This window comes from Nematostella vectensis, chromosome 13 (genome assembly GCF_932526225.1).
Source record: "Nematostella vectensis chromosome 13, jaNemVect1.1, whole genome shotgun sequence".
NCBI lineage: Eukaryota > Metazoa > Cnidaria > Anthozoa > Actiniaria > Edwardsiidae > Nematostella > Nematostella vectensis.
The window spans coordinates 6,414,782-6,441,756 of record NC_064046.1 but is presented as its reverse complement, the minus strand read 5'-3'; the positions used below and the strand labels follow the sequence as shown (position 1 = coordinate 6,441,756).

General features: G+C 40.2%; 3 protein-coding genes across 4 annotated transcripts; 1 reads left to right on the top strand and 2 right to left on the bottom strand.

The window, feature by feature from the left end:
• The first annotated feature begins 427 nt into the window (after positions 1 to 427).
• Positions 428 to 9,085, top strand: LOC5517997 (TNF receptor-associated factor 4). Of its 2 annotated transcripts, none has more exons than XM_048720907.1 (9): positions 428 to 1,886; positions 2,552 to 2,603; positions 2,968 to 3,072; positions 3,333 to 3,494; positions 4,385 to 4,462; positions 5,632 to 5,709; positions 7,250 to 7,396; positions 7,672 to 7,917; positions 8,587 to 9,085. In XM_048720907.1, exons 3-9 carry the CDS (start codon positions 3,007 to 3,009, stop codon positions 8,872 to 8,874), a joined length of 1,065 nt encoding a protein of 354 aa, XP_048576864.1. In that variant the 5' UTR covers positions 428 to 1,886; positions 2,552 to 2,603; positions 2,968 to 3,006; the 3' UTR covers positions 8,875 to 9,085. The 2 variants fall into 2 exon arrangements, with proteins under 2 accessions (XP_048576864.1, XP_032218420.2); XM_032362529.2 differs by having other exon boundaries at positions 428 to 2,459.
• On the bottom strand, positions 9,000 to 14,619 carry LOC5517996 (2-oxoglutarate and iron-dependent oxygenase JMJD4). The gene is made up of 7 exons (XM_001637989.3): positions 14,173 to 14,619; positions 12,319 to 12,642; positions 11,499 to 11,704; positions 10,822 to 10,987; positions 10,263 to 10,456; positions 9,886 to 10,122; positions 9,000 to 9,335 (listed from the first exon to the last, which is right to left on the bottom strand). The coding sequence occupies exons 1-7, from the start codon at positions 14,552 to 14,554 to the stop codon at positions 9,279 to 9,281; spliced, it is 1,566 nt and encodes a 521-aa protein (XP_001638039.1). The 5' UTR covers positions 14,555 to 14,619; the 3' UTR covers positions 9,000 to 9,278.
• A 4,145-nt stretch (positions 14,620 to 18,764) lies between these two features.
• LOC125559104 lies at positions 18,765 to 19,993 on the bottom strand. The gene is made up of 2 exons (XM_048721061.1): positions 19,259 to 19,993; positions 18,765 to 18,935 (listed from the first exon to the last, which is right to left on the bottom strand). The coding sequence occupies exons 1-2, from the start codon at positions 19,991 to 19,993 to the stop codon at positions 18,765 to 18,767; spliced, it is 906 nt and encodes a 301-aa protein (XP_048577018.1).
• Between the last annotated feature and the right edge of the window lie 6,982 nt (positions 19,994 to 26,975).

The following is a 26,975-nucleotide window of genomic DNA, read 5'->3' as shown; positions in this document are numbered from 1 at the left end:
TGACTTTCTTTGGAAAGCTAAATTCTACCGCACTAACAGGCTTTTGGAAATGTGAGACCGTATTTTCACACGTTTAGCCAGCGGAATGTTTGCTTTGGCAAGAGACAAAGCGCAAAATTGTAATAAGTGAAGTATAAAAAGTTATTAGCAGATATCCGAAAGGGATTTCTCCATGCTCCGAACATACGATTTTAACAAAAATGCAAAGGTTGAAAGCTTTCTTACTTCAAACCTAAGCCCCCTAATGAATATGAGTGCAAGAGCACTTATTTTAGAGAAATGTGACTCCAAAGTTCAAATTTGGCGGGCAGAGCGTCTTAAACCAATAAGCATAGCAATATTAATTAGATTAGTTAAAAAGATAACGAACCCCTATTGCCGCAGGACCTATAGATTCACCGTAGTTCTTACACGGAGCATTACTTGAAGATGTATAAAACGAGGATTTTATTAAATTGTAAGGTATAATAAGATTCCAAGAAATGTTCGTATTTTTACCTTGTTTAAAAAAAATAGAGAGAGAAACTCAGTAAATAAAATGATAAAACTGTGAGTGTCACATCCCTGTCAAATCATGGGATTCCGGTGGCTTCGCGTGACAACTCCATTCGTCGCGTGACAACTCCATTCCTCACGTGACACCTGTTGCGCGCGGGCAGTACCCGCAATGTTTGTCTCGTAAATTCTAAAAGAAAATAGGAAAATAAGTAATGCTCCGTGTAAGAACTAGGCAAAGTCCCATTGTCCTGCGGCAAAAATCTTTATTATAGCTTTCCCACATAGCATCTTTTTTATACCAAACATGCATGCAGGACGTATAGAAGATAGTAAGATTTAGAAGAAATTGCGTGAAACCTCCTTTGCTATACACCTTACAGGTAATTTTCTGTGGTGAACCAATGAGAAGAAGCCAGAACAATAGCTGTTAGTCGTCTTATATTTACAAGGTTCCCCACATAAAATTTACCTGAAAAGCTGGATCAGACATAACAATTAACCCTATAACAAAATATTAAAAAAATATTATGAATCATGTGTTATCTGTATCTTATAGTTATGCTATAATGTTTTGTCTTGGCCAATCAAATTTCTAGAACAAACAACGGCATTTTTGACATGCCAGCCTGCATTTGCCGTTGGCATGTTAGACTTGCTTAGTTCTTACACGGAGCATTACATAATGTATCTTCAATCTATGTGATACAATTGAAACAATGCATCTAATCTTAGGACCCTGTTTTTTTTTTCATAGAGTTCTTGTTATAACTAACATCGTCAAATACTGGAAATATTTTAAGTAGTCCCCAACTTGCTCAGCGGCCAAATGTATCTTACGACGAGAGATGATTCCGTAGGTACTTTGACAGTTTTTTGGAACTTTCTAGCTGGGTGTCGAAGAAATGCTCAAGCGTGCTTCAATATTTGATGGAAAGCTTGCTTTCTCTCTCTCTCTGCAACCCTACTGACTTCCTACTACTATCCTTGTAACCACGTTAGCGCACGTCGCACTGTGGTCTCCTTACTTTCCTATCCAGCCATGATAACACAATTTTATTTGTGATAATAAGCTAAAAAAATATCACATATATCAGCTCCTTTAGCCATTGCCATCTGTTTTCCTCAACTTTCTTTCGCGTTGTTTTGCGCATGGGCGTAGTCTTATGGTTATGAGATCACTTCTATCTGCGAACTGGACGCAGGCGTGCCACGCTAACTTGTACACACGAACTACCAACGCCTAGTGCTCGAATTTCTTCGCCTCTCTGTGGTATATCCTCTCGGTTAAACGTTACAAGACTGGACTATTGGACTTACGATTCGTGAAGCTTGAAACGATCGGGAAACGACAATACTACGGTCCCAACTCACGCGAAGGAAATTCGAAGGTTAATATTGTGCGCAATTCACAATAGAATTTTTCCGTTGGACGTTATTCTAAATGTAAACATTCCATTTGTTGTGAAGGATCGAATATTTTGGCTAGAGAAGGTCTACGAGAATATTTGTGGAAGTGAAAGAAAATTCTAATTGAAGAATAATTATCATTTTTGTGAATGCTAATAGCGCTCCGAGGATTACAAAAAGCCCGTCAACATCTGGTTATTGTCGGTTCGCCATCACCAGCCACAAAGCTGCTCATCACTTTGCAGGATTCAATTTTAAAGCAAATTGAATCTACAAATTTGAAAACAAAATTACAGGAAAAGAAAACAAAGGGAAAGCAAAAAAAAAAAAAAAAACTCCTTGTCGAGTTAAAAATCCCTTAAAGGATTTTGAAGACAGCCACTGGTATCTCAAATTGTGCACGGGCTCAAGATGCCTGGTTACGAAGTTCGGTTCGTCGTTCCGTTGGACAAGTCTTTCGAATGTCCCGTATGTCTGATGGCGTTGCGTGATCCGGTCCAAGTCACGCCATGCGGTCATCGCGTCTGTCAGACATGTATACAACCCATTATAAGGTAATTAGAGACACTACGTCGCCATGGTAACGTGTTTTGTGTACCGTACTCTGTCCTGATATGCTTTCTAATCCTGTTTTTTCGCTTGCTAGGAATAGAAGGCCTCGTTGTCCATTGGATAACCTCACTTTGAATGTCGGCAAGGTAAAAGTAATAAGATGGTGATTATGGACAAGGTCCCTTGTTATGATTATGGATGATATCCCCACCAGGCGTTTTTCTCTAGAAACGCCTCTGTGGGTGACAATGGTGATAAAATTTGCCATGACGATTATAATATTGTGGTGATGATCACACTAATGGCGAAAATCCTGACGATGATTTCACCTCCTTTTTCAGTAATTCCTAATTAACGCTTGTCGCAGTCAAATTTTCTTTCATGATAATGGCGCTAGGGGCCGAACATTAAACTTGTTGCTCAACAATAAAGCACCCCTGAAAAGTTGAATGGTCGACCCCTTAGTGATAGTATTATAGTGTTGGTGTTAGTGATGATTTCTTATTTCAGATATTTCCCGATAACGCATGTCACCGGCAAATCCTCTCGATGGATATTCTCTGCCCTCACCATGGCGACGGCTGTGAATGGCAGGGCACGATAAGTGACCTAGAGGTGAGATTGCTAGATAGGGGTAATATGGGGGTGGATAGCCCATGGTTCCTGTTGTCTCTTTTCTACAAGATTGGCACACGACGCTTCGTCTCAATTTCCTTAGTTGTTTTTTAGTTAGTGAACATAAGCCCTAAAATCCTGTTTATTCTCATGTGAAGCACACTTGTGGTAATTGCAGCTTCTACAAATGCTAAGCCGGCATTGATTTAATTTACATAGAGACCCAAAAGTGTATACACCATAACATTTTCATTCCTTAGAAACACCTGGAGAGAGGATGTAATTTGTCAGAGGTCCGCTGTCCTAAAGATTGTGGCGCAAGCGTGGAGCGAGGAAAGCTGGAAGGGCATTACCCAGAATGCAGCAGGCGCCTAGTCAATTGTACACACTGTAACAAAGAAGTCGTGTTTGCTGATATGAATGTGAGCGTTTACGACTGATCACGATTTGGCAAATTCAAAAACCTATATTTTATTTTGAAGTGGTAGGTCACGGTTGGCCGTTGGCGCGCTATGGCTTGATTATAGGGACCTCAATATTACGACAGCGGAAAGACGACACGACGGCGTTTACGTTAGATTTACCCGTCAAGTTAGACTTATCCGTCACGTTAGACCCATCCGTCACGTTAGTCTTATCCGTCACGTTAGATTTATCCATCATGTTAGACTTATCCGTCACGTTAGACCTATCCGTCACGTTAGACCCATCCGTCACGTTAGTCTTATCCGTCACGTTAGACTTATCCATCATTATAGACCTATCCGCCACGACAGACTTAGGCTTAAGGCATACGTCGAACCGAACTTGAACCGAATCATTTTAATAACTGGTGCGTTTCAGAGTCAAGCTTATTTCCTGTGGCGGCGTCGAGACAATATTTTTAAGTAATTTTAATTAAAATTTCATACTTTTGTGAAATTTGCATAAAATAATTATTTGCCAGTGACTGTTAAGATTTCTTTATTGTCTCAGAACAAAAAAAAACGGGAATATGCACTTTCCCGTGCGAGCGTGCGTTTTGGAAAAAATGAATGCTGCTGGGGGCAGCTAGGGAAATATATTTATTACCGACCAATACATTTAAAATAAGCAAATTTGTTGCACATCGGTAATTCGCGTTTGAGGCATGTGTCTTCAAAGCAGGGCAGCTGTTATGGTTGCGTTGCTGTATCTGCTTCTGTAATTTATGAAACTAGTGTAATCGTCATTGCTGATGTTGTTATTGTTGTTGTTGTTTTTATTGTTCAAGATAATGAATGATACCTCATTTAGGGTGTTCTTTTAAATGTCTTTCACTGTTTCTCTGTAGGTCCATCTCCAGAGCTGTGCCTCGTTCCCAATCTCCTGTCCGCTCACGTGCGGCGCCAAAGATCTCACCAAGGAAGCGGTTTGTATTGAATTTACTTTGACCCTGCAAATTCCATTCTGCGACAATAGAAACATTTGTAGGGAATCTTTAATTTGATCTGAATTCCCTTAAAAAAGCAGACGCGAGACGGTTATGCGACAAGTCCTTTGTGTTTGTACTATGATTTAATTGTAATGGTGGTTGTTGTATTTATGTTTGTACAAGTTGTCTTGTAGGGTGCAACCGACTGACGCCACGGAAAGCCATGAACATGGACACCACGTGACCAGAATTCGATGAAACTTAGCTATGCGACTGTTTGACGCTTCGGAAACCACGTTCACGTGGGCACCACGTGACAAGCACTCAATGATACGTAAAACACTTTGATAAACCACATTCACGTGGGAACCGCGTTACCAGCACACACTAAACCATGACAAACTGATACGACAGCACGGGAGCAGCACATGACAGCTACTCATTGACAAGTGTCCAGAACGGCTGCTAGGGTGACTGTTCAATTCGCTTCACCATGGCTCACACTGTTCACGTTCTAATGTTATCTTCTAAGAAAGTCACAGTATAACAATATTTCTATGCGCTATGAAATTGCAATTATAAAGAGCTGCCAATTTCGATTTTTTTGTCACTTTTCCTTTTTCAAACTTTCTGCGCCATTTTCAAAGGTAACGGAGACCTCGTTAAAAAGCTAGGTGACGTTGACCTCAGATAGTTAGGCCACTAAATTGGAGCGAAGTCACCTCAACAAGAGTGCGTTGCATTATTGTTTTCATTAGTAAATTGTCCCAAAAGAATTCCACTATTTGCTCTGCACACTACTGCAAGTGTTGAGTGTCATGGGAGGCTGACCTAGCAATAATTGGTCAACGATCGACTTGCTTTTACAATGCGACGCGCGCTACTGCACCTTGAACTAAACCAATGAGGTTGGGAGAAAAGTAATATTTTGATTGACATGAATTTCACTAGCCAATCAGCGAGGCAAAGAAATTCTTGAGAACACCTCCGTTTAGGTTTGAACTTCGAGCCAATCAAATCTGTGACTCTTGCATCTTTATTGGCTTAATTCCTCATTATTGCTTGCCACGGTAAGGCGCGAGGACTTGTTTTCCTTTAAATTTGGCGCAGGAAACTGTAAGGAAGAGTCTTATAAAACGCGTGTATTTATTTGTTAACTTCCTCAGCTGGCAGTACACCTAAATCAAGAGTGCCCATTGCTTGTAATCCCATGCAGGTTTGCTGAAGCAGGATGCACTTTCAAGGTGAGGATATATAGACATCATTGCCTTCTCAACAATGATCACGAGTAATGATGATGACGGTGTTACTGCTAATATGTCATTTTTTCGCTTTTTTATCGCTCTAGAGCTTTCTAAGTCGAGAATTTTTACGTAAACTTGCAGGAATTCCTTGCAGACACCTTGGAAATGGAGCTTAGTTCCTAACGTTTTAGAATATCACAGGTCTCCCGCGCGTTAGCCCCAGGCTCTTTTAGACCATTTAGGAAAACGACAGCCATTGATTGATAAATGATAGTGTATGATGATAGTGATGATGATGATGATAGTGATTATGATGATGATGGATCACACGATGTTTCTTGTAACGACAACACGATTGAATATACCTTATTACACTCAATTTTCGCGACGTCAAAATTTCGCGATTTTCAGATGGCAATATTTTTCGCGACACTTTCGCGATTTGGGGATAATAAAATCAAGCAAAACAAGTGGAATTAAAATGTGCTGTAATAATCAATACTGAAACAATATGTAACAAAAAGATGCGTGGGCTAAATTTAGTTTCATAAAAATCTAAAATACAAGTCCAACCCAACCCCTTACGGTACTATGTATACATTAGATGATTAAATAGACAAGGTGTTTCCATAAAGCTTATTAAACGGTCAATATTCCCCCAAAGGCTTCTTATATACTCGCTTTATTTTGCGCATCCTAATTTTCGCGACACTTAATTTTCACGTCACTTTTTTTCGCGAATCTTTTAAAATCGCGAAATTCGCGAAATTAAAGTGACGCAAACATTAAGTGTAATAAGGTAAAAATATATATATACATATCATTTATAATTGTAGAAATTTGGCAATCTTTTGCGGCTTTAGCAAAAAAAAGGTAGTAAATAAGAAATGTTGATATTTGAAGATGGCTTTCCGCTATGTTTGTTCTTCTACCCATAATCAAGCTGAAATTTGCCTCGGGCTCACTTTCGAACGTGCGCGATTTTTTTAAACCAAAGATACGTTACAGGCGCGTACACAGGGTGCAAATTTGAAAATAGGCTGGAGTTTTTCTTCTGATTTTTTAACCTTCAAACGGACATAAAACAAATAATTGATATTTTTTTTTATGAAGTAGCTCTTTTTGTACAATCTATTGAAATGTCTACGGCCATATCACTTGCTTGTCATTACAAATCCAGTTTAGCATGAAAGAGTCTGCCCTAGAGCACTTTGATTACTTTTAACAACCTGCACCAGCTCAAAAATGTGTCTAACAAGAGGATGGTTGCTGAAATAGGGAAACGTGGCAATTTTATATGGCGATTCTTCTAATTTACAAATTACTCGTCAAAATAAAATAACAGTTTTGATAGCATAAGTTCTCCATTTACTTTCACTCTGAATCTGTTAATTCACAAAATATATGATATATGATGATGATGATGGTGATGGTGATGATAGTGATGATGATGATAGTGATGATGATGATGATGATGATAGTGATGATGATGATGATGATAGTGATGATGATGATGATGATGATGATAATGCATGCACAGGCGAAGCGACAGAAGATGGCTGCGCACGTACAGGAAAGTCTGACCTCACACGTGGCCATGCTTTGTGACCTGGTCTGTGAACAGAAGCTACAGATCTCCGCACAGAAAGAGCGGCTCTTACTCCAGAAAGAACACATCCAACTACAGGTACGCCATGCTAATCCAATCATCTCGCTTCATCTCGGTTTGTTATGGCCATTTATAGCCCTTAATGTATGACATTTTGACTACAAACACGAATCTCGTTAACCTGAACTATTTTCAATTTACCTAACTATTTTCGATTTACCCGAACTATTTTCGATTAACGTCTAAGATGAGTTTCCTCTCACTCCCTGTGTGGTCTTATTGTACAATATTTCAATACCGATTTGATCACTCCAATGTGATTTCTTAAATTAATTTCTTTCTTTCTCTTCTAGAAAGAAGCGTTAACTTGCCAAAAACAAGAGATCGTTGAGTGCCGAAGTCGATGTGCAAATGGTGAATTTATCTGGAAAATCCAGTGTTTTTCCAGAAAACTTATGGACGCGAAAACAGGCAGAGCCTCCGAACCCATGATCAGCGAGGCATTCTACACCTCCCCCCACGGGTACAAAATGTGCGCGGGTGTCTGGTTAAATGGCATAGGCACAGGGCGAGGCAGATACATATCGGTGGGGCTACAGGTGGGTACCCTGTGGATGATAATAATGAAATCTTTATGACGATGGTGCTGATAATGACAATGTCCTTTTGCTTATATTTATATTGACGCTTTCCGCACCTGATTTGCACTGCATAAAAAATGCTACGAGATGGAGATGATGGTAATGATTGTCACGCTGCAGATGGCGACAATTACGAGATGGAGATGATGGTGATGATTGTCACGCTGCAGATAGTGACAATTACGAGATGGAGATGATGGTGATGATTGTCACGCTGCAGGTGGCGACAATTACGAGATGGAGATGATGGTGATGATTGTCACGCTGCAGATGGCGACAATTACGAGATGGAGATGATGGTGATGATTGTGACGCTGCAGATGGCGACAATTACAATGGAGACGATGGTGACGATTTTGATGCTGACGATTGCGACAATGATGGTGAAGATTATGGTGGTGATGATGATTGTGATTCTAACTATTGCAATGATGGAGATGATTATGGAGATTAGTATGCTGACTCTGGCGACGGTGCTGTTGGAGCTGATAATGATGATCGTGGTGACTATGATTGCAAGGATGATTATGAGATTATGTTGATTGTGATTCTGACAATTGCGACGACGATGATGGTGGTAATGATCATGATGTTGTTGATGATAACTTAAAACTCTTTGTATTTCAGGTGCAATCAGGCGAATTTGACTCGATCCTAAAGTGGCCCCTTTACCCTCGCTACACCTTCACGCTTCTTGACCAGAGCGAGGACACTAAAACCAAGCGTGACGTGATAGCGACATTCGAGCCACAAAGCATCTCCCGCCCCTCTGCTGACAGACAGCTCGGAAAGGGAGCTAGGAGATTCGTACTTCAGGACGAAGTGTGCGGAACAACCTACTGTAAAGATAACACAATTTTCATCAAATTTTCCGTTTCTCTAAAACCGGCACCATCAGGATTTTTCAAAGTTTGACTAAACTATTGAGAAGTAGCTATCGGAGCATGCTAGTACACGGTTCAGACAATAAAAATGTTTGGTATTGAAGTAGTGAATATCTAGCGTATTTAGCACCATATTATTAAGAAAATGGAAGTGGCTTTCGAGTAGGAGCTGAGTTTATTTTTTGATAACATTGTTTTACTTCTACATGGTATTGAAAATAAAGTATACGTTATATTCAAAATAAACTTCTATAGAGTGATTTAACCTTTATCTATGAAGCTCTTAGCAGCGCATTGACACGAAGGCGTTGCGGACCACCTAAAAGGTTCGTCAGTCCCAAAACCTTTTGCGCGCCTTACCCGTATGCTGGTGTTGTTTTGTAAGAAGCTTAACTAAAGTCACTCATTTGTATTCTGTTTCGCATCGCCGACGTATTACTGATCATCAAATTCACCAGAATTGACCCCAATTTCATATTTTCCAAAATATTCCTGAAAAAAAAGTAAACACTTCATTAAGATGGTAATTTCAACTCTCACGACAATCCTCACGATTTGATCCTTATAGAGATCATATAAAACTCGTTCGGTTAGTATTGGCTTTATGATGGTGCTACCTTGTGACCAAATTAAAGAGAATGTTAAATATTAAGAAGAGCTCCCTCAATATAAACTCACAAAACTACCCCTCAGTCTGTACAGCTTTCCCACGGCCCTCAAGTTAGTATCGGTTTCTTGCGGCTTACAACGAACTCAAACAAACAACTTTACAACTTCCCTCCCCCCTTTTCGACCATAACTGCTGGCTCTCGTCTCCTTTGTCATATGGGCTCATACCCAATAGATGCCATGCTACTTCCAGCGCTAAACATTTTCGACCGTATATTTGCTTTCGAAAGGTTTAGAATATAAGAGGGACAGCATGTCTCTAGTTTCAAGAGGCTTGCACGACACAACTAACCTTCTATCTTTTCTCGACCATGGCCTTACTTATAGTCCCTTATGGCTCACATGTCGAAGGGTTTCACACGACACAACTTACCTGCCATCTTTCCGCGACCAAGTCCCTCTCCCACTCCTCGTACGTCCTGCCCTTGCCGCTCACGGGAGACTGGAACTGGTCATCATCATCGGCAGTGAGGAATTCTGGGCTATGCGTTTTCAAGTGATGACGTAGTTGGACGAAAATGTCACCACTGTAGTTTTTCGGGCTGGTGTCGGATTGTTCTTTTAGCTCGTCAAGGCAGGCGCGCAAGGAACGCCGGTCACAAAACCAGCGCTATATTATGCATAAAATCAGATATGATTGATAAAATATTTATTGGTGTGGATAGCAAAAGTGGCACTCCTAGTAATTAAGGAAAATATGTAACATGTTTAAAATTAAAATAAACAAAATCTCCCGATCCCGTTCCGTACCTGTAAGGTAATGGTGTCTTCCAGGTTGATATGACTCCACCACCACCCGGACGGGATGTAAAGGATCTCCCCAGGCTTCTGAACGCATTCCGATGGCCGTCGGTCAGCGCGAAGTCGAGGCTGTGTATGTGCCCACCACGTGAATGGCTCCGAGCTTTGTGAGTCTTGAGCTCGGTGATTATTATGCACGACGCCTAACAAATCGATAATTAATCGATGTAATCAATAATTAATCGGTTGTAAATATATTTTTTTTATTCCAGCTCGATACTTTCATTTTTATATATACTGTATATGCATTCTAAAACTTTAGTTATCAATCAATGGCTGTGTTCTTTTTAAATAGTACAAATCGAACCTAAGGGAACCTGTGAATAATGAGACTCCGAATTACAGTGCTAATGTTTAATGTTCTAATAAGGAAATTGCAGAGCGAGCCAAAACATACGAGAGTGGAGGGAATAGGTGGGTTAGGGCCCAAAAAAGGGGGGCGTGAGCAACCGTGGATCTACCACTGCCACTGTATTCATAGTCTTAATCGTCGGGATGACCACCGTACCTGGTGGGAAGTAGACCGAAGGGGGGTAGAGACCCCATCGCTTGTGTCCACGTACGAGAGCACTCCACAGGGAGCCATTATACTGCTCAACTCTCCAGTGGTACCCAGACCTCTGCGGGGCCATTTGAAGTGAAAGCTGTGCAGGCTTGATATCCTCGTCTACGAACTGCATAAAAATAAGACAAGTTTTGTAATATTTCTGAATCCAACCATATTTATAGCATAACGCGCGCAACTGTGGTCATCAAGACAAGATTTTGGCCAATTAGTATTTCAGAAATAGAGCTTTGATTCAACCAAACTTATTTAACAAATGGACCTCATTTTCCTTTTAATAGACTTTCGATATTTACGAAGCTTTGCACTTGGCGTGGTCTAGTGAGAATGAGGACTACACATGGGCGTTGTATTATATGTAGAATTTTGTTTTTTGATGCGTACTGGTTCGCAAGTTTCAATCTGTATCACAGTTCTCGCATCCTTATGGTCTACTTCACAAAACTGTCAACGTGCCCACGGTATCGTGCGTCGTAACATAAAGACTACGCATCCGACATGAGTCGGATGCAAATGAGAGCTACACTCCTTCAGCCAGCGACCAGAAACTCCATCGATAATGGTCTTCAAACAACTTAGAAGGAAAGCACGCACACCAAAATACACATAAAATATCATACCTGCATATAGTCCGCATTGTCCGGAAATATGTCCATCTGTCGAACATCGGCCATAAGCTGTGGGTAAACTGTGTGGAAGTCTGTCATGTGAACCTGAGGGGGGTCGCGTAGGGAGGCAGCCAAGTTTTGGCGTAGTGAGTTCCATCGTTTGTAGGGGGAGGGGTGGTCTAAAATGTTTACCTTGACTCCTTTTGTAAGATGACCTTCTATTGAAGCAATTATACGTTATAAATGAAAAATTGTCATATTCAATTTATAAAGTTAAAGCAACGGCGGCGGCAAGGGCAAGAAAACGGCTAAGTGTATAAGACAGAGTCGTTTCACGCCTGGCTCTTTGTATTTTTCTTTGTTTTTTTTTCCCGTCGAATCTGTCACCGATACTTAAGTTCGATATATACACAGGTATCCCAAGCTCGCAGTATGTGATCTGACTCTTAGTTTGTAGTAGCCATATATGGAGTTAAAATAAATAGTTTTTTCTACTACAAAATAAAATCTTTAAAATCTCAATAATAATTGGGCGAGTAGTTTGCGAGCTACGCACTACAAACTAAGAGTCAGATTACCTACAAGTGAGCTAGGGATATCTGTCTTTCCATATTATATCCAAACGGACAAATTTCGATATTTGACATTGCCAATAAAAAGGAATATGCTGGTTTTTCAACAAATGCCACATTAAAATTTGCTAAATATGATAGTCTACACAAGCAAATGAAAATTGGTTAATTTATATTTGATAAATGAGATTTGCTCGTGTAGTTTAGCCTTAGGAGAGCTAGCCAGTACCACGCATGCTCTACGTAAAATAGCCGCCTACCTAGTTTATCGAAGTCCCACATGGTCATGGCTGGCCAATCATCTATCGCTTGCGTGATAATAGCAGGTATCCCTGGATTAATGAAGTTTTCCAGGAACTCCTCTCTGCTTGGGTTACTAACTCGTTTGATTGTGCAATGTACGGACGATGGCCAATAATCGGACATGTTGATGCCAGCGAAGTTTTCCGCTTCGACTTTGAGACGGCGCATGTGTTTTTGTTCATGGGGGAGGGTTGGGCTTGGGTCAGATGAATTTGTCAGAGATGTGACGTCCAGTATATTAGTAGATGGCGGCAAAAATACTTCGGCTTGTGATGGGCTGCCTGAATACATGCAATAAGATAAAAGCGACAGTGCTCAAAAACGCAAGACTAGTTCCAGTACCGCGCGGTTAAACCAGCCTTTTTGTTTTGAAATGGCGGCGTTTTACCGGCGAACTGTCACATTTTGGCGAATGCTAAGAAAACTAGATCAAACCTAAGGCTAAAATTTTCTTTATGACTCCCTTATTATCAAACAAATCTGTCATCTTTTGTACAGTATGGTTTTAATGCTGTACAGTAAGTCAAAACAGCGACCGAAGTCATCCTTTCGTACCTTTACTCGAACGATTCAACACTAAGATTTTGTTTGTTTTCTGGCGAACACGCGCATGCGCGTACGTTATTCAGCACTGTCGATAAAAGCAAAATGGAACTTAAAGAAGGCCAATCACGCCACCATTTTATGCTCCCACTCAATTTCGAGTCACACGAAGAACTTATTTCAATCGGCTAATTCAAGCAAGTAACTTTCGATGAAATATCATATTAACAGACTTCAAATGAGGATTGTTATTTTGAACTTTTCCTGCAAATGAAACATTGTATTTTCAATTTGAATATACATATATATAGCTTTCGTAAGCGACCACCTTGGGAACTGACAACTGTGGTCGTTAAAGGAGCTGGTCTTTTACGAGAGCTTGCTCTCATAAGCGACCACTGGGCGCCAAAAACTTGAACAATAGGTGTTGGTCGCTTACGAGAGCTTAATTAAAATGGAATCTAAAAGTTATCGTGATTATAACAACGCTGTGATATTTTGGTTTATTGCTTGATTTTAAAACTAGGTATTTGACTTATCATGAGAGTGAGTTGTTTTATTTAATAGCAATTAATTCTACGCAAAGAAGCTCGTTATGCTCGTTTATATCGACGACTTAAGCTTTTCGTCAAGAGACTATCTTCTGCGTCTACGACGATCGCATGGCGTCTTTTGTTAGCCAATTTCTAAAGCGTGCAACAAACAAGTGGATGGCTATTGTAACTGGAAAAAGGATAAATCGTGGAGTTGGCAATGGACTAGAGATTCCTTGCATCTACACATTTTCTGGAGACACAGAAATGTTTGAAATTGAAGTTAGAAAATTGAAATTATGAAATTCTTTAATAGTTGCCTACTGGAAAGGCAGCTTTTGTGAAACATTACAACATTTCCGCTTTATATGTGATTTCAGCATGCATTGGATATGATGTTTATCAGGTGTTGACTGATGTTGTAAAGCCAAAAATCATTGTGGTCGCTTACGGGAGCTTAAAAATACAAGAAAATCTCAGTTGGTATTTTGAAATTGTGGTCGTTAACGGAGCTGGTCGCACCGATAAGTCGGTCGCTTACGAGAGCTTAGAATTCAGAGTTTGTGTGACAATTCAATCGGTGATTCGTGATCGTGGTCGTTATCGGGGCTGGTCGCTTACGAGAGCGGTCGCTCAAAGAGCTTCGACTGTATATATAAAAATATATATATTTTGCCTGTAGGTTCTTTAATCTCTCGTTTTATACGCAAGTGCTACATGTATAATAGAACTGACCTTCGGTGATAGTGAATTCTTGGCTCGTCCCAAAGCAGCCTTCATCACCATCAACTTCAACCTTAACAGCATGCCGACCGCTCTCTATCCTCTCAGGAACTAACCAATCGAATCCCATCTCTCCATCCTCATATTCACTCAACATCTTAGCTATATCTGCTACCGTATCCCCCTTGGCATTGAAAAGAAATATGTTCCAGCGGAATGAACGACCGGATTGAGTCCATGCAACTCTGTGAGAGTTCGCAGCGATAAACCATTGCGTGTCTGACACAGGTTCGATTACTTTGATCGTATTCGAACTTTTGCAAGTCCCCTCGCTCTCTAGGACAAGCCATAAGCCTAATAGGAATTTAAGAAGATAGTTCAGCTGCTTACTCATAGCAAAACGAAATAAAACTGGAAGGTAAGTTTCTGAATACAGGAAGAAAAATTTCCCTTTGTTCGCGTTTTTATTATTAAGTCAGTGAACAGGTTTGCTTGTTCAGTGTCTCTGAGCAAACATAATATACCTAACGCTTGTTTGCCGTTAGGAGAATATGCCTTGTACTGTAACAAGACTTGATTACGACACGTGCTGTGGACATGCTCTCCGTCAACTCTCGAATTCCCCGCTAACTCGACCTCGGATAACTCGAATTCCCCGCTAACTCGACCAATAAGGCTAACTCGAATTCCCCGCTAACTCGACCAATAAGGCTAACTCGAATTCCCCGCTAACTCGAACAATAAGGCTAACTCGAATTCCCCGCTAACTCGACCAATGAGGCTAACTCGAATTACCCGCTAACTCGAACAAAAAGGCTAACTCGAATTTCCCGCTAACTCGACCAATGAGGCTAACTCGAATTACCCGCTAACTCGAATAATAAGGCTAACTCGAATTCCCCGTTAACTTGTCCAATAAGGAAAACTCGAACTCCCCGCTAACTCGAACAATAAGGCTAACTCGAATTCCCCGTTAACTTGTCCAATAAGGAAAACTCGAATTCCCTGCTAACTCGAACTCGGAAAACAAGAACTTTCCTTATGATTTTCACTAATGTTTTTCCGCTCCTTGACTAAAATCCTAAACCTGAGTATTTCCTCTTGTGTTTTTCCTGATCCTTGGAAAAGTGCGAAAGTGTCACCACTTTTTAAAGATGGGTCTCTTTTTGACCGTATGAATTTTCGTCCCATCTCCGTACTTTGTATCCTATCTAAAGTTCTCGAGCGCCACACCCATACAAGTTTTTATTATTTTCTTACTTCACAAGACCTTCTGACAGATTTTCGATTTGGTTTCCGGTGTGGTTCCGTTCATGCGAACTGGCCACTATAAATCTCTCTGATTCCTTTCTAAAGAATATGAATAATGGACTTCTAAGTGGTATGCTCCTGATTGACTTGAAGAGGGCTTTTGATTTGGTTGATCACAACACCCTACTATTGAAGCTTGGTTTGTATGGGTGCGATGAACTAACACTCAAATGGTTTAAGTCTTACCTTTATGGACGCACTCAGAAAACGTGCTCCAAAGGAGTTTTATCGAATGCACTACCCATTAAGTGGGAGTTCCTCAAGGCAGTATTATCGGTCCTTTGTTTTTCGTTCTATTCATCAATGACTTGCCACTTTTTCTCTCCTCTGACCTTGTTACCGATACTACAATGTTTGCAGACGATACCACATTTTTGATTTCCGGCCCCAGTGTGCCTGATGTTGAACTAAATAAACTAGCAACTGATGTACATAAATGGGCTACACTCAATCGTATGGTACTCAACCTCAAGAAAACTAAATCAATGTTAATTGGTTCCCACCAAAAAATATCAAATCTGGCTGAATCCTCTCTTTCAGTAAGCTTAAACAGTTGTCCAATTGTTGTCCAACAGTTGTCCAATTGCGCGAGTTCTTGGGGTGGTGTTGATAACCACCTCACCTGGGAACCTGGGCTAATATAACAGGGTTACTTGTCGACATTGTTGAGGGCATCCGAAATAGGGCCCTCCGTATCGTTTTACCCCATCTACGATACAAGGAGGCCTTGGACGCCAGCGGGCTCCAAAGTCTTGCTGACCGCAGGCGCGAGCTTTGTATCAGTCTCATGACCTCCGCTAAGGAGCTAGAACCCCTTCGATCTGTAATTACTGGAGGCGTAATTAATAACGAGCATGGATACTCACTAAGATCCGGCAGTATGAATACCTACAAACATATTTCTGTAACTAAACGCTTTGGTGACTTTGTTACTTATCGATTTCTGTAATATTATAACGCTATATGTGCTGGCCCTTTGCCTTAATTCAGTCTATCTATCTATCTATCTATCTATCTATCTATCTATCTATCTATCTATCTATCTATCTATCTATCTATCTATCTATCTATCTATCTATCTATCTATCTATCTATCTATCTATCTATCTATCTATCTATCTATCTATCTATCTATCTAACCTCATGTCGAGCACTTATGCAAAAAGATTAACAGCCGCATATCCCTACTACGCCGTATTGCTCCCTTCCTGACGCCAGCTGGTGCAATACATTACTACAATGCCTGTATTCATAGTCAGTTCCTCTACTGTGCTAGCGTTTGGGGCAACTGCTCACAAACCCTCCAGCTTTTACTGCGCGCACTATTTTGTCTGCAGATTTTTCCGTCCCGTCTGTTTCGCTCTTTTCTCGTCTAAACTGGCTCCCCATTTTTGATTTGATAAAGCAAAGGAAATTATTGACTCTTTTGTCAATTCTTATTAATCCGGATTCCCCTCTTAGTTTGCGTTCAAAGTTTTCTTATGTTTCGCATGAACGAAGAACAAGGTTCTCACACAATCTCGTGCTCCCCCAACCCAGGACTGATGCTGGCAAACGCACCTTTTCCTTTTCTGCAGTTTCTCTTTTTAACCTTTTACCCCCTAGCCTTAAACAACTTGCTTTCTCCCGTATTTTAAATCCCAATCAACTACCAAATGTTACGTCGTTAAGTCTTGCTAAGAAAAAAGTCCGTGATATTTTCCACTCTCACCTTAACTCGGTATCTCACTTAGAACAACTTTTTTGCCATACATGTCGTTTTTATATAGACTGCCGCTGCTACTTTTCCTAAAACCGGTTATCCATTCTCATGTTAATTGTTATTGCATGTTAATTAATGTTTGTCTGTTTGTACTTGTTTCTATGTCTACTCAACTACCAAATGTTACAAGTCTTGCTAAGAAAAAAGTCCGTGATATTTTCCACTCTCACCTTAACTCGGTATCTCACACTTAGAACAACTTTTTTGCCATACATGTCGTTTTTATATCGACTGCCGCTGCTACTTTTCCTAAAACCGGTTATTCATTCTCATGTTAATTGTTATTCCATGTTAATTAATGTTTATCTGTTTGTACTTGTTTCTATGTTGACGTCTGCCTGTTTTGTAGTTAGTTTTGTAGCTAGTTGCTTTATGAAGATGTAGTATTAGTGTCTGTATAGTTTTAATTTCCAAGTTTCCCCTTTGTATTTCCGTAAATGTCTAACATAGCTTTTTATTATTATCATAGGTACTTGGATATAGGGAGGGCCATATATTATAAAACTATAAAAGATTAATATGAAACCCTCGTTAAATAAAGTTTATTGTATTGTATTGTATTGTATTGTATTGTATTGTATTGTATTGTATTGTATTGTATTGTATTGTATTGTATTGTATTGTATTGTATTGTTTCTACGGGAAATGTCCCTAAAATGGGACACTTCCCGGGACATTTCCCGGTTAGAAATGGCAGTTGTCCCGGGAAGTGTCCCGTTTTGGGAAGTGTCCCGGGAATTGTCCCGTAAAGTGGGAAGTGTCACGGGAATTGTCCCGGGAAGTGTCCCGGGAACTGACCCATCAGGGAAATGTCCCGGGAAATGTCCCTTTCAGCTGGGAAGTGTCCCGGGAAGTGGACCCTTGTGCATGGAATATCGAGGAGAGAAGCTTACGAGCTTCAATGACGCTTACGAGGTTCAACAAAGGTGACAAGATCTCCTTTTTAATAATAAGCCTTTTACTGTATACAAATTTTCATTGAGTAAATGATTAGTTAATTTAACTACAAAAGGCTCGTATCATCTGTATGAGTTTGTACATTTTTCCCCAAACTCTAATGGAATGGACTTATCTGCTGCAGTATACAGGTCTTGATTGCACTAAACGTTGCACTTCTCTAACGTAACGGAAAAACATATATAATCTTATGATCATCACAGTCTTCGAATTTACAATGATATAATACAACGTCTCGTTTACTTTTCCTTTAAGGGCATCATTTGGGCTTATCAAAAGATAAAACTTGTAATCAAAATTATGAATTGTGGGAAAAGAATGGAAACAAGCATTTGTAGTTTATATTAACACCCTACCCTTTCTAGACTTCCTGTTTAGAGACAAATGCATAGTTTTGCATTTTGCCAAGAGCCGGTACTGAATTGTTGGCTGGTTACTCCCGAGAGAGAGCATCAACATTTGAAAGTCTTCGTCTTTACACGTGTCCATGACATGCTTTATATCATGGACCCGAGGAAGGCGAGACCCTCTCTTGAACAGGTGAGAGTACACTCTCTCCACAATGGCTTCATCATCAGTTGACCAATACTTCCGCGTACCCATGGAGCTCCCCTTGAGCAGTCGGTGGGATTATGTCGGAGGAATTGTCATCCACCCACTTAGCGGTTCTGTCCTCGTCTGAAGAAGCTGTTGGGAGCTCTGGATTTGGCTCAAGAGAGGACAGATAGCGAATGCGGTTGAAAATCTAAACATGGGAAGGCGTAAACTATGAGTAGGTCATTTTTTCTCTGCATATCAAGGTAGACAGCGACATAAACCCCTAGTCAGTAAAAGGAAAGCGTGCTTTCTTGGTTTATTTCTTTGAACTATATTGATGTGTTTGCTGGAGATCAGGGAAGAATAAAAAAGTCAAAAAAGACCAAACAAATAAATATCTTTCAGGGGCGGGGGATATGTAACATACATAAATTTGAAAAACTCTGTCATTGAGGGGGGATTTCCATCAAATGACAAAGAATATTAACAAGCAAAACAGATAAGACTGTAACAGGAATATATTTTACTAACCTTTTTGATGTCTAGGCCCTGCAGTGTTTTGCTTGTCTGTACTCGTTCGCCTACCAGGTCCTTGTTGATTACCAGCTTGTTCTTGATCTCTCTCTCAAACAATGTTAGAAGTTCAGCCTCTTGCTGTTCGTCAAGTATGGTAGGACGGCCAGTTGGACGGTTGCTCTGTGAAGACGCAGCATCTGAAAGTTCGCTTGGTGGCTTATTAGAGCATTGGAATCGCTCTGCGAGACTCTTCTGAGCACTTACAGACCGCTCAATCTTGTCCTCCAAAACATAGTATTGCTTTTGGGTCTGGATCTTGTGCGTCATCAGATTACAAAGGTCTGTGCGGCTCTCATCAGACTCATTGCGAAAAGACGACGCCGCAACCTGCCAAAACTTGGAAAGGAAAAGCCGTCCCTTCTCAACTCGACCATATTTTCTCCCCTGATATGCAAAGATTGAGGAAATTCGGCTTGACTGAATTGAAGTCCCTGCCCTTGTCAAAAAGAACGCCCCTTCGTCCTTCCCAGGGTTCTCCGCCGCCGCGAAAGGTCGAAACACCTCTAGATATCTCTTCATTAGGTCGTGGGTCTCTGTGGTTAGGACCACAGGTGCTGGACCATCGGCACCGGTCTTGTGATTTTTTACGAGAACTACGAAGCGTTCTTCTCTCCACTCCGCCTTCGCAAACTCAGAGACTTGCAGCCCTTCCCCGACACCAGAACGTTGGGCATTGGAGTGTACCACCATAAAAATCAGGTAATCCCTTACTTCATTGTGTTCTCTAAGAGAGTAGCTGCCTTTAGTAGTAGCGTTTGATAGGAACTTTCTGTCTTCTTTAAGCCAGAGTTATTCATGTCCTGTACCTCCTTTAGTGTCAGCTGGTTGTGATATTTTTCTACCTGCTTGTCGGATCTCTCTTGTCTCAATACCGGCTTAAGAGAGGTTTTCCAGCCTGACATAGCTGCTAATGTCTTTTCGAGGTCTTTCTCGACATCATAAGGCAATATCATTTCGCTTTGGCAATTAAAAATAAAATGCAAGAAATCCTCCAGTGCTAAGATGTAATTATACAGTGCGCTTCTTAAATCTTGAAGCAATACTTGCTGGGTTTGTGGTCATACCAAAATTGTCCCAGATAAAGCAGTGGTCACGGAAGAGCTCGAAGTCTACACGTTTTCCCGATTGGTTGCTTAGTTCGATCATGAGCCGGTAAATTTTGCTTGTGACCTCAGCGGCAATTGTAGCGGGTTTTTTTTCATGCCACCCTCCGGCCTCAGTAGATGCTTCCAGAATGCTGAAAGTTGTGCTTCAACTCGATCTTTGCTATTCCCAAGCTTAGACCAGTTTTTGGCTTTGTTTTTTCTGCAAAACTTTTCCTCCTCGTCGTCTGCCTCGGTCTCATTTTCTTGTTACTGCGCTCCTTCTTCGTCTTTGAATGTAGTCGGGGTCGGCTTCCTCCTGCGAGGGATTTCTTGAGTTTACCTGGGCTGAAGTTATAAGTAGAACGGCGTCCTTGTGGCTCATTGGGCCTACTAGCTCATCATCCTCAGTATCGTGTACGGTATTGGAAGCCCCACGTTTTACAGAAAAGAATACAAGGGGGTCATTACTCTTGACTTTCTGACTACCAAAGACACAACTACCTAACTCCTATAACTAAGGCGTTAAGCAGGGGAACCTCACTCTACATCCGCTGCTGGTAATACACACACTTTCCCTTTTGCATCCCAGAGAGGAGGGGAACCTCACTCTAGATCCGCCAAACACTTTCCCTTTGCATCCCAGAGAGGAGGGGAACCTCACTCTAGATCCGCTGCTGGTAATACATCGCTCCCTTATTCAATGCTATTTCCACGGACTTTGATATTCTATCATATCCAGCCTTCCAGCGTCATGTAATATCCGTTTTTCTTACTTTTTTGTCAAAACGTGTGAATATCTCAAAATGTGGAAAAGGCGAAAGAATTGTTCAGAGTAACAACGCCTCCTTTTATAGCTCTTTTTTAAACCAAACCTAACGCTATTGCTAACCCTAATTATAACCCTGGCCTTAACACTAACCCTACCTTTTAATCGAAAAAATGTTTGAGAGCTAAAAAACGTGGTAAAAACCAAAACCATTATTTTAACTGTTTTATGTCCTGCATTTGATGGATTCCGCTTATTTATTTATTTCAATACAACACTCAACAATTGTGTGGGAAGAGTCCCGTGCTAAACATACAAAAAGCACCTACAAATTTATAAAACTATAAAATTTTCCCCTAAAAGACATGCTATCAGCAGATCTAACTGTAACACATCGTTCGTTTGGTTATACTCCATTTGCTACGATATTTTCCATCATCTATAGCATCACGAAGTTTAGCGGGACATTTCCCGAATTGCAGATATTCAAGGGCCGTAACAAAAATGTTCATTATACAGATTTATACTCTCCCGAAAGGATGTAGGTATAAATAGGCATGATCAGCAATAGTATCATTATCTTGCTCCATGTAGTGAATAAAAAATGTATTCCTATTTACAGCATTTTCTATTTGTTTAGGCGTTTTTTTATTAAAAACACTTAAAAAAGGCTAGAGGTTTGAGAATTTTGTAAATCTCGTCCAAGCTTTCTGATCTTGCTTTTCATTAGTTTTGCCGTTCTTTTGACTAAAAAAAGCGACATGAAGTAGTTATTTTGGGTTGCTATAGTAACCACTCCCTTTTCCCCCCACCTACACCCCCTCTAGGACAACAAAACCAAGGAACGGAAAAAAATCCGTAAAACAGTTTACAACCATTATTACAACTAACATTTATCGTGTATGGCCCTTTTTCCTTGATAAATTTTGAAATATATCTTCTATAATTTTCTGGGAAGTGTCCCGCATCGAATATATTTGAAGCGTAAAAAAAATGATAAAATTGCATATCTTTAAAAATATGGACCGACACTCCGAAGTACTTAGTATAACACACCACTCCTCTTGTTTGGTCCTATTTGCAATGACGTTTTCTATCATTTCTAGAGTCATATATACTACAGGGACACTTCCCACTCTTCTGGGTTTCAAGGGCCGTAACCAAAATAGTTCGGTAAATGCGTTGATCTTCTTTTAGTAAAGCAACCACAGAGCTAGGAGTCACCAACAATAGCGGGAGACTCTACTCATATGACACGAATCAGTAATACAGACCATTTTAGAGCATTTTTTCGCTTTAGAACGTTTTGTACATTTTTTTTTTTTTCGTGTAAGTGCACCAGATCTTGTCCCGGACTTGTTGGTGAACATGACTATTCTCTCGAAAACACCAATGTCAGTGTCCCGCACTAGATAGCTGCTTGTTTTACTGGCAGTATTGAGTGTAAAGTTGTTTAGGGATGAACTGATTTCTCCTTGAAAGTATCGGGAAATTCGATAAAAAAATGAAGTTTTAGACCACCTTTTGGAATTTGTCCCGTGAGAGTCGGGAAATTGCAAAAAAATACCACTTTTTTTGATGCGCATTCAGAGAACTTTCAGCATACTTTAAAAGAGATAGATACGTCACTGATAACCGATTGTGTGAGCTGGATTACTCTATTTGTGGGAAATATTGCGAAAAGACGTAATACAATTTCGCGGGACAAAAAGTTGGAAGTAGAAACAGTAGTATTGTATTGTATTGTATTGTATTGTATTGTATTGTATTGTATTGTATTGTATTGTATTGTATTGTATTGTATTGTATTGTATTGTTTCTACGGGAAATGTCCCTAAAATGGGACACTTCCCGGGACATTTCCCGGTTAGAAATGGCAGTTGTCCCGGGAAGTGTCCCGTTTTGGGAAGTGTCCCGGGAATTGTCCCGTAAAGTGGGAAGTGTCCCGGGAATTGTCCCGGGAAGTGTCCCGGGAACTGACCCATCAGGGAAATGTCCCGGGAAATGTCCCTTTCAGCTGGGAAGTGTCCCGGGAAGTGGACCCTTGTGCATGGAATATCGAGGAGAGAAGCTTACGAGCTTCATTGACGCTTACGAGGTTCAAAAAGGTGACAAGATCTCCTTTTTAATAATAAGCCTTTTACTGTATACAAATTTTCATTGAGTAAATGATTAGTTAATTTAACTACAAAAGGCTCGTATCATCTGTATGAGTTTGTACATTTTTCCCCAAACTCTAATGGAATGGACTTATCTGCTGCAGTACACCGGTCTTGATTGCACATAACGTGGCACTTCTCTAACGTAACGGAAAAACATATAATCTTATGATCATCACAGTCTTCGAATTTACAATGATATTTTTCTACCTGCTTGTCGGATCTCTCTTGTCTCAATACCGGCTTAAGATAGGTTTTTCAGCCTGACATAGCTGCTAATGTCTTTTCGAGGTCTTTCTCGACATCATAAGGCAATATCATTTCGCTTTGGCAATTTAAAATAAAATGCAAGAAATCCTCCAGTGCTAAGATGTAATTATATACAGTGCACTTCTTAAATCTTGGTGCAATACTTGCTGGGTTTGTGGTCATAACAAAATTGTCCCAGATAAAGCAGTGGTCACGGAAGAGCTCGAAGTCTACACGTTTTCCCGATTGGTTGCTTAGTTCGATCATGAGCCGGTAAATTTTGCTTGTGACCTCAGCGGCAATTGTAGCGGGTTTTTTCATGCCACCCTCCGGCCTCAGTAGATGCTTCCAGAATGCTGAAAGTTGTGCTTCAACTCGATCTTTGCTATTCCCAAGCTTAGACCAGTTCTTGGCTTTGTTTTTTCTGCAAAACTTTTCCTCCTCCTCGTCTGCCTCGGTCTCATTTTCTTGTTGCTGCGTTCCTTCTTCGTCTTTGAATGTAGTCGGGGTCGGCTTCCTCCTGCGAGGGCTTTCTCGAGTTTACCTGGGCTGAAGTTATAAGTAGAACGGCGTCCTTGTGGCTCATTGGGCCTACTAGCTCATCATCCTCAGTATCGTGTACGGTATTGGAAGCCCCCACGTTTTACAGAAAAGAATACGAGGGGGTCATTACTCTTGACTTTCTGACTACCAAAGACACAACTTCCTAACTCCTAGCTAAGGCGTTTAGGAGGGGAACCTCACTCTAGATCCGCTGCTGGTAATACATCGCTCCCTTATTCAATGCTATTTCAACGGACTTTGATATTCTATCGTATCCAGCCTTCCAGCGTCATGTAATATACGTTTTTCTTACTTTTTTGTCAAAACGTGTGAATATCTCAAAATGTGGAAAAGGCGAAACAATTGTTCTGAGTAACAACGCTTTCTTTTTTAGCTCTTTCTCAAACCAAACCTAACGCTATTGCTAACCCTAATTATAACCCTGGCCTTAACCCTAACCCTACCTTTTAATCGAAAAAATGTTTGAGAGCTAAAAAAACGTGGTAAAAACCAAAACCATTATTTTAACTGTTTTATGTCCTGCATTTGATGGATTCCGCTTATTTATTTATTTCAATACAACACTCAACAATTGTGTGGGAAGTGTCCCGTGCTGAACATACAAAAAGCACCTACAAATGGATAAAACTATAACATTTTCCCCTAAAAGACATGCTATCAGCAGATCTAACTGTAACACATCGTTCGTTTGGTTATACTCCATTTGGTACGATATTTTCCATCATCTATAGCATCACGAAGTTTAGCGGGACATTTCCCGAATTGCAGATATTCAAGGGCCGTAACAAAAATGTTCATTATACAGGTTTATACTCTCCCGAAAGGATGTAGGTATAAATAGGCATGATCAGCAATAGTTTCATTATCTTGCTCCATGTAGTGAATAAGAAATGTATTCCTATTTACAGCATTTTCTATTTGTTTAGGCGTTTTTTTATTAAAAACACTTAAAAAAAGCTAGAGGTTTGAGAATTTTGTAAATCTCGTCCAAGCTTTCTGATCTTGCTTTTCATTAATTTTGCCGTTCTTTTGACTAAAAAAAGCGACATGAAGTAGTTATTTCGGGTTGCTATAGTAACCACTCCCTTTTCCCCCCACCTACACCCCCTCTAGGACAACAAAACCAAGGAACGGAAAAAAATCCGTAAAACAGTTTACAACCATTATTACAACTAACATTTATCGTGTATGGCCCTTTTTCCTTAATAAATTTTGAAATAAATCTTCTATAATTTTCTGGGAAGTGTCCCGCATCGAATATATTTGAAGCGTAAAAAAAATGATAAAATTGCATATCTTTAAAAATATGGACCGACACTCCGAAGTACTTAGTATAACACACCACTCCTCTTGTTTGGTCCTATTTGCAACGACGTTTTCTATGATTTCTAGAGTCATATAATCTACAGGGACACTTCCCACTCTTCTGGGTTTCAAGGGCCGTAACCAAAAAAGTTCGATAAATGCGTTGATCTTCTTTTAGTAAAGTAACCACAGAGTTAGGAGTTACCAACAATAGCGGGAGACTCTACTCATATGACACGAATCAGTAATACAGACCATTTTAGAGCATTTTTTCGCTTTAGAACGTTTTGTACATATTTTTTTTTCGTGTAAGTGCACCAGATCTCGTCCCGGACTTGTTGGTGAACATGACTATTCTCTCAAAAACACCAATGTCAGTGTCCCTCACTAGATAGCGGCTTGTTTTACTGGCAGTATTGAGTGTAAAGTTGTTTAGGGATGAACTGATTTCTCCTTGAAAGTATCGGGAAATTCGATAAAAGAATGAAGTTTTAGACCACCTTTTGGAATTTGTCCCGTGAGAGTCGGGAAATTGCAAAAAAATACCACTTTTTTTGATGCGCATTCAGAGAACTTTCAGCATACTTTAAAAGAGATAGATACGTCACTGATGACTGATTGTGTGAGCTGGATTACTCTATTCGTGGGAAATATTGCGAAAAGACGTAATACAATTTCGCGGGACAAAAAGTTGGAAGTAGAAACAGTAGTATTGTATTGTATTGTATTGTATTGTATTGTATTGTATTGTATTGTATTGTATTGTATTGTATTGTATTGTATTGTATTGTATTGTATTGATAAATATTTTTTATGCTTCTTGGTGAGTTTTAACGAACATGCAATCACCAGCGAAATAAAACCAGGAAAAAAATAACTAAAAATCGAAATAACGCACAAACAGCATATGATCTTGAAAAAGTTGTCCACCTAAAAGACATTTCCGATTTCAGCATGTTACTCAATCTAAGCCTGTTACAATCTAAGCCTTTCCAAGCCTTTTATTGGTATTGGTTATTGATTATACAGTACTGTTGATAAAAATGTGGGGGCTTTCAGTAGACCAGGATTGGGATGGGGGGGGGGGGGGGTTCGTTTACCCACTTTCTCGTTTACTTCTAGCACGTAACGGTTCTTAGCGGAGCTCACAACGCGGCGCGAGAAAAACTGGTATACAACGCCTAGTTCTCAAGGCCGCATTAACGTCACGTTAAATTCAGCCGTATTAATTTTTTTACAATTTTATACATGGTTTATTCGGCGTATAAGGCCTAGTTTAAAAGCCGCATTAACGTCACGTTAAATTCAGCCGTATTAATTTTGTTACAATTTTATACATGGTTAATTCGGCGTCCAAGACCTAGTTTAAAGGCCGCGTTAACGTCGCATTAAATTCAGCCGTATTATTTTTTTTTTTACAATTTTATACTTGGTTAATTCGGCGTATAAGGCCTAGTTTAAAGGCCGCGTTAACGTCGCATTAAATTCAGCCGTATTAATTTTTTTTTACAATTTTATACATGGTTAATTCGGCGTCTTAGGCC

Coding starts and splice junctions, on each gene's coding strand:
- LOC5517996 (XM_001637989.3), bottom strand. CDS start 14,554: ATGAGTAAGCAGCTGAACTATCTTCTTAAATTCCTATTAGGCTTATGG. Junction 10,457..10,821: donor TTCGGTCTACTTCCCACCAG/GTACGGTGGTCA, acceptor TCGATTTGTTAG/GCGTCGTGCATAATAATCAC. Junction 9,336..9,885: donor TGGTCGCGGAAAGATGGCAG/GTAAGTTGTGTC, acceptor CTTTTTTTTCAG/GAATATTTTGGAAAATATGA.
- LOC125559104 (XM_048721061.1), bottom strand. CDS start 19,993: ATGGTGGTACACTCCAATGCCCAACGTTCTGGTGTCGGGGAAGGGCTG. Junction 18,936..19,258: donor AGGGCCTAGACATCAAAAAG/GTTAGTAAAATA, acceptor TCCCATGTTTAG/ATTTTCAACCGCATTCGCTA.
- LOC5517997 (XM_032362529.2), top strand. CDS start 2,317: ATGCCTGGTTACGAAGTTCGGTTCGTCGTTCCGTTGGACAAGTCTTTC. Junction 3,495..4,384: donor TCGTGTTTGCTGATATGAAT/GTGAGCGTTTAC, acceptor GTTTCTCTGTAG/GTCCATCTCCAGAGCTGTGC. Junction 5,710..7,249: donor AAGCAGGATGCACTTTCAAG/GTGAGGATATAT, acceptor ATGCATGCACAG/GCGAAGCGACAGAAGATGGC.